This window comes from Necator americanus, chromosome I (assembly GCF_031761385.1).
Source record: "Necator americanus strain Aroian chromosome I, whole genome shotgun sequence".
In the NCBI taxonomy this organism is placed as follows: Eukaryota; Metazoa; Nematoda; class Chromadorea; order Rhabditida; family Ancylostomatidae; genus Necator; species Necator americanus.
Window position 1 is genome coordinate 17,341,435 of NC_087371.1, and position 14,837 is coordinate 17,356,271.

At 44.7% G+C, this 14,837-nt stretch overlaps 9 protein-coding genes across 9 annotated transcripts; 5 read left to right on the forward strand and 4 right to left on the reverse strand.

Annotated features, from left to right (window-relative positions):
* Positions 1-846: 846 nt before the first annotated feature.
* RB195_005921 (uncharacterized protein) lies at positions 847-1,260 on the forward strand (the record flags this gene model as incomplete). Its single annotated transcript, XM_064178733.1, has 1 exon — positions 847-1,260. One exon carries the CDS (start codon positions 847-849, stop codon positions 1,258-1,260), a length of 414 nt encoding a protein of 137 aa, XP_064035749.1.
* A 748-nt stretch (positions 1,261-2,008) lies between these two features.
* On the forward strand, positions 2,009-2,509 carry RB195_005922 (uncharacterized protein; the record flags this gene model as incomplete). Its single annotated transcript, XM_064178734.1, has 1 exon — positions 2,009-2,509. One exon carries the CDS (start codon positions 2,009-2,011, stop codon positions 2,507-2,509), a length of 501 nt encoding a protein of 166 aa, XP_064035750.1.
* A 15-nt stretch (positions 2,510-2,524) lies between these two features.
* Positions 2,525-3,025, forward strand: RB195_005923 (uncharacterized protein; the record flags this gene model as incomplete). The annotated part of the gene is made up of 1 exon (XM_064178735.1): positions 2,525-3,025. The coding sequence occupies one exon, from the start codon at positions 2,525-2,527 to the stop codon at positions 3,023-3,025; it is 501 nt and encodes a 166-aa protein (XP_064035751.1).
* A 185-nt stretch (positions 3,026-3,210) lies between these two features.
* Positions 3,211-3,576, forward strand: RB195_005924 (uncharacterized protein; the record flags this gene model as incomplete). Its single annotated transcript, XM_064178736.1, has 1 exon — positions 3,211-3,576. One exon carries the CDS (start codon positions 3,211-3,213, stop codon positions 3,574-3,576), a length of 366 nt encoding a protein of 121 aa, XP_064035752.1.
* An 825-nt stretch (positions 3,577-4,401) lies between these two features.
* RB195_005925 (uncharacterized protein) lies at positions 4,402-4,794 on the forward strand (the record flags this gene model as incomplete). Its single annotated transcript, XM_064178737.1, has 1 exon — positions 4,402-4,794. One exon carries the CDS (start codon positions 4,402-4,404, stop codon positions 4,792-4,794), a length of 393 nt encoding a protein of 130 aa, XP_064035753.1.
* An 878-nt stretch (positions 4,795-5,672) lies between these two features.
* Positions 5,673-11,388, reverse strand: RB195_005926 (uncharacterized protein; the record flags this gene model as incomplete). Its single annotated transcript, XM_064178738.1, has 5 exons — positions 5,673-5,682; positions 6,145-6,286; positions 7,689-7,864; positions 10,884-11,037; positions 11,259-11,388. The coding sequence occupies 5 exons, from the start codon at positions 11,386-11,388 to the stop codon at positions 5,673-5,675; spliced, it is 612 nt and encodes a 203-aa protein (XP_064035754.1).
* A 265-nt stretch (positions 11,389-11,653) lies between these two features.
* Positions 11,654-12,142, reverse strand: RB195_005927 (uncharacterized protein; the record flags this gene model as incomplete). The annotated part of the gene is made up of 1 exon (XM_064178739.1): positions 11,654-12,142. One exon carries the CDS (start codon positions 12,140-12,142, stop codon positions 11,654-11,656), a length of 489 nt encoding a protein of 162 aa, XP_064035755.1.
* Positions 12,143-12,267: 125 nt separating this feature from the next.
* RB195_005928 (uncharacterized protein) lies at positions 12,268-13,251 on the reverse strand (the record flags this gene model as incomplete). Its single annotated transcript, XM_064178740.1, has 1 exon — positions 12,268-13,251. One exon carries the CDS (start codon positions 13,249-13,251, stop codon positions 12,268-12,270), a length of 984 nt encoding a protein of 327 aa, XP_064035756.1.
* A 304-nt stretch (positions 13,252-13,555) lies between these two features.
* On the reverse strand, positions 13,556-13,990 carry RB195_005929 (uncharacterized protein; the record flags this gene model as incomplete). Its single annotated transcript, XM_064178741.1, has 1 exon — positions 13,556-13,990. The coding sequence occupies one exon, from the start codon at positions 13,988-13,990 to the stop codon at positions 13,556-13,558; it is 435 nt and encodes a 144-aa protein (XP_064035757.1).
* Positions 13,991-14,837: the final 847 nt, after the last annotated feature.

Consider the following 14,837-nt stretch of genomic DNA (forward strand, 5'->3'; position numbering starts at 1 on the left):
ACTTCACTCTTTTGTGAGATTCCTACGAAATCCTCTTCTCTCCAAATTTTTAAATTCCTGAAACAATTCTCGTTTAAGACAAGATTAGGAGTCGTTTGAGAAAAGAGAAGAATAGGGGAGTGATAGATTCGCTCTCAAATTCCTGTCCCAGGGAACCTTTAATTTTTTGGACGTTATGAGTTGTAGCCAAAATCTTGTGTATTTGCGAAAATACTTTGCTACTAGTCCACTGCTCGGGCATTGAATTGACTGCTCACACTCGCGAAAGACTCAACGAAACAAAATATTCTACGAATTTATATCAACGCATGAGAAAAATATGCTTCTATGTACTGAACACTGAGTTACAAAAATCGCGAACATGTCCGTGAAATCCACTGGTGAATGGAAAACAATAGCGCGAAAATGGCATATTTCTCTTCTTGTGGAATCTCGCCACAACAACCTGAAAGGTCAACTGTATGAAGGGAGCATGGAATCTTTGGCAACAACCATTCGTTTCGTCACGCTGAACTGCCGAACACTATCGAGTGATCGAACATCCCTGCTACCTCATTAGTTCTAATTTCATTTCTTTCTTTCACAACTTTCGTTATCTAAATATTGACGGTACTGGGGCCACGTATACGAGTCTGATTGGTACCTGCACGTGGTGGCCCTGCTTTAACTAAACGCAATCAGGCGTTCGAGTGTACGCATTGGGAACGTACGAGCTATATAACCTGCACTGTTATATGGCGAAAGCTTCCCATACATTGCAAAAAGGTGCTGTCGTCCAGCACACCGCCAAAGATTCCATGCTCCCTTCAGGCAGTTAACCTGAAAGGTCAACTGCCTGAAGGGAGCATGGAATCTTTGGCAAAAACCATTCGTTTCGTCACGCTGAACTACCGAACACTATCGAGTGAACTCCAACAAGCCTCTCTATCCAGACTTCTGCGATATCTTTGCGTGCCTTTTGCTGCACTGCAGGAAACACGCATGAGAGATCAGCCCGTCATCAGCATCGAAAATTACACCATATATTGCGGCGATGCTGATGAGAACAAAGTAGCTGTCTGCGCGATAGCTGTGAGGAACGATTACAAGAACCTGGTAGAAGAATTTGGCTCAACGTCGTCTAGATGCGCCTTTTTACGACTGCGGGATCGCAGAGGACGTAAACTCTGGATCGTTAGTGCTCACGCACCTACGGAAACCGCTGAGGATAACAATAAGGATGCCTTCTATGATGAACTAACTCAATGCGTTGATGTCTAAAATACTAAGCTAGCAGGTGATCATTGTCGAAATTGACGGAAATGCGAAGATGGGACTCGAACAGCAATGAGATGTGCTAGAAAAATGGTATAATCCAGCGGAGCGCACGTCGGACAACGGTGACCGTCTGGTCGACTTGTGCGAGCAGACGGGCTTCATCATCGCTTCCACGTTTAAGAGGAATCATCGACGCCATCAGTTCACACGGCAGGGGTTCCTTTTAACGCCTGAAGAGCAGCGCAAGCGGAAGATGAGGACTTAAGCTTCAGCTCGACTACGTTCTGGCGAGGAACATTCCTCAGTCAGATATCCGAAAATCTGGAGCTGTTTGGAACGTCGCGTACGACTCTAACTACCGTCCAGTTCTTCTCAGATTCAAAATACGGTTCCACAAGAGAAACCGAGGAGTTCCTCTCCAACCGAAAATCGACATGGCACGTCTGAAAGACGATGAATGCAGAACGAAATTCCGCCAACGTGTGTCTATTCATGTTGGAGTACGGACCAGGAAGAAGCTTAGCGATGCGGATTCCTTCACAAAGTGCATCCAGGACGCTGCAAGGGAAACGCTCCCGGTTCTATTGCTGCGGAAGAAGTTTGCCTTTTCATCTGCGGAAACAAAATCCACGTACAATTCTGTGTGTGCGTCGCGCACAGCGCTGGTGACTTCAACCAAGAAAAACTTCTTAGAAGGAAGTTGAGTCAGCAACTGCAACAAAACCGCGATAACGAGGGGACGTCAAGAGCAATGGAGTCTGAGAAGGTGTGGGAGGACAGAAACCCACGGAAAGCCTATGCTCTACTAAAACAGTATAGCGGCAAAATGAAAAGATGTTCTCCTGTCCTCAACACTGCCAATGAAGTAAATGTCGATGAAGCAACGCTTCCCATTTTGCGGAAACACTTCAAGACCTTGCTGAACCGGCTAACACCGTCAGCTCCTGAACTCAAGCACGTCCATAGGCCGACATACGCGGTTAACGAGGAACCACCAACCGAGGCGGAGGTTCTAGTTTGTATTCAGAAAATGAAGAATGGAAAATCTGGTGGAGACGACGGGATTAGCGCAGAAATGCTAAAATATCTTCCCCCGTCTGGGATTCGTGAGATGACAAAGATCATCCGATCAATATGGATAGGCGAAAGAATACCTGATTCGTGGAGATACGCTATCATAATTCCCCTCCACAAGAAGTTATCCGTCACAAACCCAAGGAATTATCGAGGAATCTCTTTGCTGCTTTTTTAAATTTTTTTCCGATCTATGATTGACCAGGTGTTCATCGTCGGAGAGATAAATCCCGTCTTCAACAATACAATTACGCGACTTAACCCCACTCGTGCCGATGGAGTACCAGGAAAGTTTGTTCGCTTGCTTGATGACATGAATCAACGAACAACTGCTGCAGTTCGAACACCAGCCGGATGTACAACACCGTTTGAAGTGGTAACTGGAGTAAGACAAGGGGCTGTGGCAGGACCCTTACTGTTCAATTTCGCCATCGACGACATTATGCGAAGAACAGTCGACCAGTGTCCTACCGACATTGTCTTAGCACCACCAGGATGCCCCTTGACTGACCTCGAGAACGCCGACGATGTTGTTATATTCGCGGAAAGCAGTACGAAACTTCAACATGTTGTCAACCTTGTATCAAAGCTGGTTGCAGCCTATGGACTACGTCTACGTCCTGATAAATGCAAGCAGATGTGGATCTCTTCGAGATCTCGAGAACGAGAATCAGGGTGGACGGACAACCGATAGGACTCGTCGATGAGTTCTGTTACTTGGGCTGTACGCTAAAGAACCACGGCAGCTACGAGAGAGATGTTCAGCAAAGAACCGCTAAGGCCACTTCTGCATTTAAGTCTTTAACGAAATGATTGTGGTCGACCCCCATCACCAACGAAGTCAAGCTGAGAGTCTACCTATCAGCAATTTGCCCCATCATGATGTACGGATCGGAGACTTGGGCAGCACCATCAACGGTTATGGAGAGGTTTGACTGCGCGGATCGAAAGCTGTTTAGACGGCTACTTGGCTACTTTTGGTCTAGGGTATGCCACAATAAAGATCTTTACACAGAAATTGATGTGGTATACCGGCGGATGACAAGTGGAAGACATCAACATCTTGCACCACCATCGAAAGTGGCTAAAGTAAATCGTCATCGCTTCTTTGGTCATATATTAAGGAGACCGGCGGATCGCCTTGTTCAACGAGTTCTGAGGAGTTCGTCGGGTTCGAGCTGGAAGAAGCCACCTGGCCGAAAACGGAAGTTCTGGATTGAGGTGGTGAAAGAGGACTTGAGGTGACTCGGTGTGGATAGGCAGCTCAGGCGAGGCGTAAAGTTTCGCAGAATATGGAATAGCCGTTCGACTAGGCGCTACGCATGATGGACAATTACATGAATTTACACGGTATGCTGGAATAGTTCATCGTTGCGAAAAGAGTTCCGATTGATACGCCATGCTTCCTTCTCCTCTGCAGTGAAAACTAATACCCATGCCAAAAAAACCTTTTTTGTCGGTTGTTTTCTCTGCACTACGTGACATAAAAAGCTATCTCCGTTGCGACCACTCGTATCTACGTCTCATAAATTCTGCTTTTATGGATACTTGAGTGCATAGAACCATTGAAAAGGATTTTTCGAGCAGATGACGATAAAACAGCTTCGGGTGAAGACATCACATGGAGTAAGATCTTTTTTTAACAAGAAAAATGTTGCAGAAATGAGGACGCAGATTAACCACTCCGAATGGAGAAATCCTAAGCATTTACAAATAATCAGAGATGAACCGGATATACAAGGAACTAATTATGAGATTTCAGTTGTTGCAAGATGGAAGTAAATTGGGCACTATCATTCGTCGAATGAATTCCAGTTTCCGTTAACAGTGCTCCTACAGAGTCGCCACCAACAGCTTCACTTTGGTCCTCGTGCTTCGACAAAATCCGTTTCTCCAACTAACACGTTTTTCTCGGAATGTGAGATGGTGAAATTTCACCGTAATTTAACCCTCTAGTGATTCAATCTAGTGACGCAGTGCGAGCGAGCTTACGACAGGTGGGTCTACAAGACTCGGTCTGAGTAATGGACATACCACCTGTGAACTTGAAGAGGCAGCTAGTCTGCAACCATGCCTATGACGGACTTTGCGAGATGCCGAGCTGCGTCGTATGTCCGAATGGAAGGCAAAGAGACTGCGTGGTATCGGGATGGCAAGTGTACTGCGATCACCTGTCAACTATGGGGGGCTGAGTACATTGGCGGAACAGGAAGAGCACTATGTACTTGGGTCAAAGATCACCTAGATGGGCTCATAAAATCAAGATCGTCGACCCCTTTAGGTGCCCATCACAGACGGGGCCATGAAAACACCCATTTCAACATAGCAGTCACGTTCTTGGCACGCGAATTCGACGTTCTGGAGCGGAAAGTATTGGAAGCGTTCTACATGGCAGCGAAAAGTCTAGCCATGAATCGTAAAGAAGAATGCATCGCTGTGACCAACGAGATGACGTCGTATTAAGACATATGCGAGTTTTGACCTACGGGGTCAGATGCAAAGAGCTTCGTTATTATTATAGTTACTTTTCGCACCGCGACTCAAACAGCCAGTGGTCCGTTAATATCACGGCTTCACGGCTTCACGGCTTCAAGATGAGCGCTACTGTGGTCTGTATCTCTAACGTTGTCTTCTGCTAAGTCGAAGTTGTGGTGAGACAAAGCGTTTGAGGGGACAAATTACATGTCTTTGATTTTCCAGGCTCTGAAGAAGGCGATGACATCGAAACGTTAGCCAGAATAAAGGTGAATAACTATCTTGGTTTTCCTCAGACAAAGTAGTGCAGTGATTCACTTACCTCTAGTGATTGTAATCGTGAGGTTTGCTTAGCTGGAGATTTAATCTCGAACATTTTAAGTGGTTAAAGGTCCCGCTTTCTATTTTTAATATTCCATTGATTTGAATATCCAGATTTTCTGATAAAACACAAATTCTATCCTCAGTATTTCCCAAGAAGCATGGACATTCCTTCACATATTCTCTGAATGTACAACTGGAATAACGTGACCGTTGTCGTACTTCAGAAATAGTTTGATTATGAGAACAACTGGTTATGTTTGCTTCTTCCAGAACTATTCCTTTAATTTTAGCAGTATGTAGAGATTTTACTGTTTAATTCGTAGTAAACGGATTTACAAAGATGAAACAGATATTCACGGATTTCTTTTTTCTTAGCAACTGGTTATCTAACTTGTTTGAATAGTTTATTATTCGATTACTTCAGCAACGATCACGATGTACGTGTTGCAAGTGAAGTGCAAGTGATTCGATCAGTTATCCGCTCAGCTGTTGATCTCGTTGATTGAATTTCGATTATTTTATGGCCGACACTCGGATAGTATTCAGGTAGATCTAAGGGAGATGAAGTTAAATGTTGGTTAATTTTACCGGAAATAAAAAAGTGGGAAGGTGGGCAGCAGGAGAGGTAGACGGAGAGCACGTGAGAAAAAAAAAACGGGAGAGGAATGAAAGAGTGTGAGAGAGAGAAGGGTGGAGTGGAGTAGAAAAACTGTCAGAGAGGGGGAGAAAGAAGGGAGGGAAAGTGAGGTGTGGGGAATGGGTGAGTGTGGGAAGTAAAGAAGAAGGAGAGAGTGAGGGAGAAAGAGGAGAAGTAAAAGGATAAATGGAGGTGTGTGAGTAAGAGAAGATTGAAATGAAAGGAGAAGAAAACATGTGAGGAAGAAGGGGAATCGGGTGCGAGAGGTGTAGAGGAAAAGGGAGAGTCAGAAAGAGTATGAGAGAGATGTGAGGAGAAGAGGATGAGTTCAAATAGAGGCAAAAGTGAAAAGAGTGGTGCGTTTAGCTGCTACTCACATGTCGCCGCTTTCCCTCTCTCGCATTCTCTCCCAAATCCGTTCCTCTCTCTCCTCTCTCCCTCCACAGTTAGAAAGAGTGTCAACTCTCGTTTCAGTTGTTCCATGTTGTGTTTTCCTTTTATTCTCTTCTGGTGAAAAACCTGTAATTTATCATTTTGTTGTTTACTGTCCACTCCATAAATAAATAAATAATAAATAGTGTCCATAATTATGAATGGCATATTTTTCTGTTTTATTAATACCTAATCAATTTTTCGAAAAGTTCCGTGTGAGCCTTGTTACAGTAGTGTAGTATTTTTCATCGTGATTCAAATCTAGGAAAGAAAACGGGTTCATCTTGCATATGAGAGAAAGCGAACCGCCTTCAAGAGGCTACCTACTACTTCCTTTACTTTTCTCGCAGTTACATCTCGTTTGCAAGCATTGTACCACATTATCAATGCAAAAATCAATGTATTGAATTACTTCATCGCATGGAAATATATAATGCTTCACCAAGACCTAGCCAGAAAAAAAATTGGAGGTTCCTCATAGCAACATCCTTTCTGGTTTCAACTTCGTAAAAGTAGAATTAAAAGGTGTTAGAGTCTCATCTAATCATCAGTGGAACTAAAATGCAGCGCTCATTACATTACAAGAATTTTTATTAGTGAGAGTACGAGTTGCTACGGAGCTATTCCTAGATGTGTAAACTCACCAAAAAGAGAACCTGCTTCTGGAAATTTGACCGACTGTTATGACAAAAATATAGCAGGGGTTTTTTTGGACAAAGGAGTATAAACCCCTTATTGCAGAGTTCCTCAGTGTAGTTGGGTTCAGGGTGTCCTATTATGCATATTTGGAAACACTCTCTTTAAATACTCTTCAAACTTTCTTTAAATATACAAACTACAGCTTACTGCAAACATTTTTGTCGAAGTTTGTAATTCTCGTCGCTTAACAGCAAGTGACGGCATATATTTGAGTTGTCTTAATTGAACTGTACTTGAATTTAATAGCATTGTCGAACGCAGAATCGCGAAACAGAAATGCGGATTTCGCAGTTGTCACAAAGGAAACAAAGCGCTCTCCCGGCAGCATTGCAGATCGTGACGAAACAGGAGTAAGGACTCGCGAGAACAAAACAAAAAGCACAAAACAAAAAAGAATGACCATTCAGAACAAATGTTCCCACATGAGATGGCGTGCGGGTCCATTTCTGATAGTATACGAAGTGCACGAAAGAGGAAGGGCTCATGATGCATGGTCTGGCGCCTTGTGATACCTCGTACACAATTTGATCCATGGAATCAATGGAAATGTGTGGAATTTGTTGCGAGAACACATTGACAATTGAGAGACAGCAGAAGAAACCACAGTGGCAGGGACTGCAGCATTCTTAAGAGGCGACCGTGTTACATGCTTGAGGTGTACGATACAAGAACCAAAATCAATGGTAGATGAAAGTTCATGCAGAAAAGCTACGCAAGTTACGGCAAACGGATCACAGATTACACGTATTATAGATATTGCCCCATCAAATTTGGATGTAGGCGGACCCACCTTGCATCGCTGCCGATTGTGATTTGATGATTTGATACAGATTGATGGTGACTACCGAATCAGAACATAAAACACCGCAAGTTGTCGTGAATAGGAGATTGGTCAAATTTCGTTTCCTCACAACGTATTCCAAACTTTCCACCTCTCCGTGGTCGATAAACACGATAAACTGGTGCCTGATTTGTCTGATTAGAGAATAAAAACACTAGCTTCGTGGGCCACACATGCGTCCACTGCTCGGTACTGTTCTTAACCACTCTTGAAAATGATGACACTCCCCTAGAGGATTGATCCACGCTTGCATCAATAAGCAGCGGTGCTCTCCGGAACCAGTAGCCAGTGCTACGTTATAGCCAACCATGTTGCCGCGCGATTGTCATCTGTGAGTATTCCGAACATTCATATTTCTACCTTCGTACCTCGTACAGACCAATTCAAGGCGTTCGTGAAATAAAAAAAAAACAATCGCACCATCGCCTGGTGCTGTCAACAATGTCACGTGAATTTCTGCTATCTTTATTTTGAAAAAGTAAATAGTATTTAGAAAAAAGTATATAGCATATAGAGTATGGAATACCGCACTGCTTACGGGATGGTACCAAACAAAATCCGAGAAGGAAAAATATTTTAGCAGCAAGCCACAATATCTTGTCCTCATTGCTCTATCCACGAAAACTGGAGGAAGTGAAAACTAGCAGTGTAGTTTTTCAATACGCAGTAATAGGTAACACTAAAGATGGTTAAACCCTTTTACTGAAGGTACGGTAAAAGACTGCATACTATATACTGGCGTGCCCGACCTTTTTTGTATGGACATCCTGAATGCAACTAACACTGGTAAACACTTTTATTCCACCGTTCTACGAGATGCTCTCCTTCAGCATGATCAGTTTTCTTTGTCATAAAGGATAAAGTTAAATTACCTGACGTTAATCAATAACGCTTGTTATGCGCCACTACGTTCACTTCAAATCAGGATCGCTTGAGGTTAACCAATGTGTGACTAACCCATACTGTCACTTGCAAGGGCTAGTCGATGAGGCAAGTCAGTGTTTTTATCCTCTCAGTGATTCGAAAGGCTTGGTCGATACTAGGGCAGATCCGAACTTACGAATAAATAAACATACACTTTCACTCGTATATAGTCATGAGAGTCGGAAGCGTAGTTAGGATCTTCTTTGCTGTGCACACACGAATCACTTCCATTAGTTTTTTAGCGCCACAAATTTGGTTTTGGTATTTTCTCCTTTAAGGGTCAGCTAAACTTGACCTCCTATAGTTCCGAATAGAGACGTATACAAGTGCTGTCCTCGAAAAAGTTCAGAGAAAGAATTTAGCACGTCATTTCACTTGTAGGACTGGACGAGACACCGTTTAATTCCTCATTTTTTGATTCCGAAAAAGGGAATGGCTTCGAGGACTTCCTCGTTTTTCTTTCGGCAAATCATGGTAAAGGCAACTTCTGGTTCTCAACAAATCATACCTGGGAAGGTAGCAGATGAAGAACCTGTAGTCGACACTCCGATAGACGAGCTAGACCTGCGCAGAAACAGGAGACGAAATTGAGGGCACTTTGTCATCTTGTCTCACTGTAACCACCAGTGTTTAGATGTCAAATATAATATAATGCGTGCTGTGCGGAGCACAGAAAGATCTTCGGACAAGACGCATTCGAGAGATCTTAACTGCTCGTAGTGAACGTGACTGTACAGAAATAAACAGCAGTTGTCGAGTTGATTCTGAGGAGTCGAGTGGTGAATTTTGCAAGGAGGAATGACCACGCACCACCAGTTGCCGATAGTGACCCGTCGAACTCAAATACCTCGTCATGTTGCAAAAATCAAACAATTTCCCACGTAGTATCTTCCATGTATCCTTATGAATAATTTATAATCAGTTGTGTTACTCATATTTTATTTTATCCGCGATTCCACTACCCAATGTTGTTTACTGGTCAATGACCTTGGAAAAACACGAGGATCTTGAAGCGCTGGTAATTCAAGTAGGCAACTTCTTAGAGACGCTACGAGCAGAGTTTTTCAAGGAAGGCATTCGATCTCTGCGGCGGAAAGATCAGGGTGGAAAATTAAGAGAACCAGACAATTTAAGTTGCCATAATTTTGTTTCCATAGCAATTTTTTTGTTAAAACGGCATTAATTCCTGAACAATCTAATGAACTCAAAGTGCTTGGAGAGGAAACACTGACACTCTCGTTGCTGTTTGCTGTGGAGTGAAAAAGAGAGAGTGAATGAGAGTGGGAAAGATCATGAGAACAAGACTGAGTTTCCCTCTCCCTCACTCTTACCTTTTTTCTTTCTAAGTTTCCTAACCTCAGGTTTTCTCCCATTCCACTCAATGAGCAGAAATAATTGAATTAAAACGCACCGCTTACCGTGGGTGAATTCTTCCATTTGCCATCTTTCGGTATCTTAAGTAAGATGTAGAGGTCTCCATTTAACTACTAACGACGTAAAACGACTGCAGTAACATCCTCATAAACCTGAATTCACTGTTTAGAGACTTACTGAAGTTCTGACGAACAATTCGAGTTGCATATATGCTGCTTGGTAATTTCCACGTTTATCAACTACTGGGACACTGTAGCAGATTTCGAGTTAATGCCATTGGGACTTCAAGGTTTGGAGAGATTTCACTTTTGCGCAATTATGAGCCCAGAAATGCCTTTTTTTCTAAAATTGCTTTTCTAAAATACGATACCGAACAATTGAAAATCCTCAATACCACATTTTTTCAGTTTGTTACGAGATTGTCTAGAGTGCAAGAGTGAAAGTAGAAAATAGAAAATAAAAAAGCCTTGACCTAGTCTAGTGGATAGTCTCTTCCTGACGGTGTTTAGCGCCATCAATTGCAAACGTTTTGTTTGTTCCCGCTTTGCACGTCCTAGCTATGCACCTATTAAATCGACCATTAGTCCCAACAACCCCACAATGATAATTCTGTTTTGTGAAAGGAAACGGAAAAAACGCGTCACAGTATTTCCCTTGAAGTTTGCTTGTTGCACTCAAAATACTATCATGAATTGAAGTCAATGCGTTTTTGCATCCCAAACAAATTGATCAACTCCCTGCTTTAATCTCTTTATCCACCTTATCTCACCTAGTGCATGAATATGCTCTCGTCAATAAGGATTCATAGAGTGAAAATAACTGCAATAGTGATGGGTGGGTGCTCACCTTGGCAAGCTCGAAGGCCCTTCAAGAATAGCGAGCGAACCTTGTTCAGGGGCGAAATCTTCTGAGACTGTGAACTCCACCGAGCAAACTGCTGGCTGCAAGCGCAACGTTATAGGATGTTCATGTTCACCATTAGCTTGGGGCTTATGAACACCTGAACATTTGAGAGCTCATAAATGTTACACGTTACAAGCAGGATATCTCCAGACAGTTCCTTTTGTTGCTAAAACATCCTGAAAAAAACTGATTAGTTGAATCTGACGATTTACAGAAGCATGTAGAAGTGAACCTTGGATAATGGATGATAATTGAGCACTATCGTACCAAATAAAATTCCAGTAATCAAATTTTCATTGTAATTACTTCAGAAATCACCTTGATCACCTTGACTCCCGTTGATCTTCGAACTGGTCGAGCGGGCGCCAGTAATTCTTCCATTTGTCCCGATCGCGTGCCAGAGTAGTCCAGTGGTTAATCCTTTCGCGTGAGACACGAAGAGCATCATATTTTTCTTTGAAGGACTTCGTGAAGAAATCTGACCATCGGGTCGGCGGTCCTCTTGTAGTGCGCTTAATATCGCAGGGAACCCAGTCGCTCACGGCTCTGGTCCAACGGTTGTCATTAAAGCGCATCACGTGTCCGGCCCACCTTATTTTACTTTCCTTGGCAAACGCGGCGGCGTCGATCGTTGGCGTAGGAGAGAACTTTGAATCCTGTCCCTCACTTCCGTGAAACGGGATACTCCTAGCATCAGTCCCTCAATTGCGCGTTCAATGACGCTCACTGCGTTTTCTTCCTGCTTGCGAAATGTCCAGGTTTCCGAAGCATAGGTCAAAGCAGGAAGTACGGTGGTGTTGAAGAGGTGAGCACGGAGCCGGGTGTTCTTGCTCTTCTTCACTACATCCTCGATGCTCTTGTACGCTCCCCAAGCCGCTCGTCTCCTCCTGCCCAGCTCGCGGGTCAGGTCGTTCATCATGTTCAGTTCCCGACCCAAATAAACGTAGCTGCTGCATTCGGATATATTCGTTCCGTTGAGCGTGAATGGGGCATCCGAGACCCATCCGTTCCGCATGAACATCGTCTTTTGTAGATTCAGCTGAAGACCGATGCATCCACATGTTTCGTCGAATTCGGTCCGCTTCCGCTTCCGCTTGGCTGATACTAGGTGTTATCAGTACGATGTCATCAGCAAAGCGCAAATGGTGTAGCTGCCGACCATCAACTTTCACTCCCATGTCGTCCCATTCCAACTTTCGCATTCTCGAGGGTGGCTGCGAATATTTTGGGTGAAATCGTATCGCCCTGTCGGAGCCCCCCTCTTCATGTCAATGATGATTTTCTTGTAGAATGGCGAAATTCCGGTCGTGAAGTTATTGTACAACTCTCAAAGTACCTTTATGTACTGAGTAGGAACGCCTTGGTTGTGCAAGGCTTCCACGACCGCTTCCGTCTCAACTGAGTCGAAGGCCTTCTTTAAGTCAATAAAGGTGAGACAGAGCGGCATCTTGTACTCTCGTGATACCTCGATGAGTTTCGAAACAGTGTGAACGTGATCAACCGTGGTGAATCCTTTTCGAAACCCTGCTTGCTCGCATGGCTGTCCTTCATCCAAGACTTTTTCAATCCTATTAAGGATTACTCCTGTAAGAAGCTTGTAGATGGCGAACAGTAAGCAGACTGTACTATAGTTGCCGATGTCATGTGGATCTCCCTTTTTATACAACAACACGGTCTTGCTGGTCTTCCACTGTTTAGGAACCTTGCATTCCGACAGATAACGTGTAAAGAGCCTCGCCAGGGTGTTGATGAGTACTGGCGGAAGGCTCTTCAGGTGTTCTGGTCTTATTCTGTCGGGACCGAGTGCGGTACGATTTCTTACCGACATGATAGCATGTCGTATTTCGGACGGGAGAACCTCTGGAATGACTTGTCCATCTTCCCTTAGGTGGTGAGGAGGCAAGTGGACATGGCTGTCGAAGAGATCAGAGTCGAAGTCGTAGATGATTTTCTCCATCCCCCTTCTCGATGCAATGGCTGTTCCCTTTGGGTTCCGGAGAGCAGTCATCCTCGTCTTGTGACTGGCGAAGTCTCGACGGGCATAGCGGACGCTTTTCCTCGCCTCTGCAGCTTCAGCCAGCACTTCTGCTTTTCTCTCTTTAAGGTCTACCTTTATCGCCTCTCTGCAAAGCCTTGCGAGCTCGGACGTGAGTTCTTGGTTCCCTGCAGCTCGTGTTGCTCCACGCTGGCGTATCAGTACAAGAGTTCCAAGATACAGGCGCCTCTTGGTGGTTTTAAAACTCTCAGCCTTCTTCGCGCAGTCGTGAAGGTGTTCAACAAGCCGGTCATATTCCTCGTCGATGTTGTCCATTGTGGAATCTTCCCAAAAACCGGCTAGTGGAGCGAAGAGATTGAGTTGATGGTAGTACTGGGATTTCTCTCTCTGAACTTGGCGGCTTTCTCTGCTCTCCTTGTGAAGGAAAATTTTCCTCGGAGAAGTCGATGGTCCGGTCCCGTATAGAACTTTGGTACAACAGCGACGTCTGTCAGGCAGAACCTTTTATTGACGATGATGTGGTCTATTTCATTACGGTACCCTCCACCGGGTGACCCCCAGGTCCAGCGTAGAGAGGAAGGCTTCTGGAATTGCGAGTTCCCATGGATGGTCTTAGTCGTCATGATGAACTCGAAGAGCCTCTCCCTCTGGTCATTCCAATGTAGGCCGTGGGTCCCGATGTGAAGTTCCTCCGGCGTTCTTCTTGGAAGGCATGATCTTCTCGGTAGAACTTCTCTAGGTCCATATAGAAAGCTTCGACTTCTTCTTCTTCGTAGCTTGATGTTGGAGCGTAAGCGACGAAGATAGTCAAAGCTGGTGTTGGACCCCATCTTCTCTTCCACAGACGTCCGATTTGGGTCGTAAGTTGTTCGAAAGAGTCGATGTTCTTTGCCGTTCTCGTGTTGACGAGGACGCCAACTCCACCAACACCTCTACTGTCGCATGTTCCTAAGAACAGTTCTTCTCCAGTCTCATATACGGCGTTGAGAGGGTGACGTCGTCTGGTCTCGGTCAGTCCGATGACGTCGTACTTGATCTTCTTGGCTTGCATCATCAGATCTTCGATGACCGCTTCCTATGCAAGCGTACGTGCGTTATAAGTACAGATCGCCATCCTAGTCCTTTTCCATTTCGGTAGCCTACATGACTCCTGTAACCCCGTCCCACCTGGCGCTACGGTACCAGGCTTTCCTCCGGAATCAGGAGACTCTTTTCTATTACTGTGTTTTGCGTAAAATTTTAAAACCCATGGGCAGATTGCAAGCCTCTAGTCCCATGAGTTTCTGGGAGAACTTCCGTTCTCCCGGAGTGGACATGTGGAGCTTATTTGTTGGAGGCGACTCCAAACCGCCTCCCTTGCACCTCCCAGTCACTTGATTGCAGGGTTTTGGCTGGACCGACGTGAAGGATACAAAGATGTCATGAGTCAGTCCTGGCTCAGCAGAAACAGGGAATCCATCCCCTGAATCCACCTGCGTCTCTGGGCAAGCACAAGGTCTCTTTTGGTCCGCGATTAGCCCCCTATTCGCCACCCGGGGACGCGCCACGTAGCCTCGCGACTAACCGGCTGTGATCCCTCTAGTGAGGGAGATCCGTGGACTTCAGAAATAGGGGAATGAATTTGTTGGACACACAGTAACCGCGTTGTCAATAGAAAGGTTACCGCGAGGATACGGTGACGGTCTCAAAATTTGTCAAAACCGCGGTTCACTGACAAGCAGATCAACAGAACACTGCATAGATCAATAGGTAGATTTTCATTTGCATTCGTACATAGCTATGAGATCCAGAAGCATACTGAGGATTTTCTTCGTTTGGGAGAGGACCAGACAAATCACTTTCGACTTCACCCTTTCAGACAAGAAGGCGAACTCGCCGAAACACTGGCATGGAATAAGAGA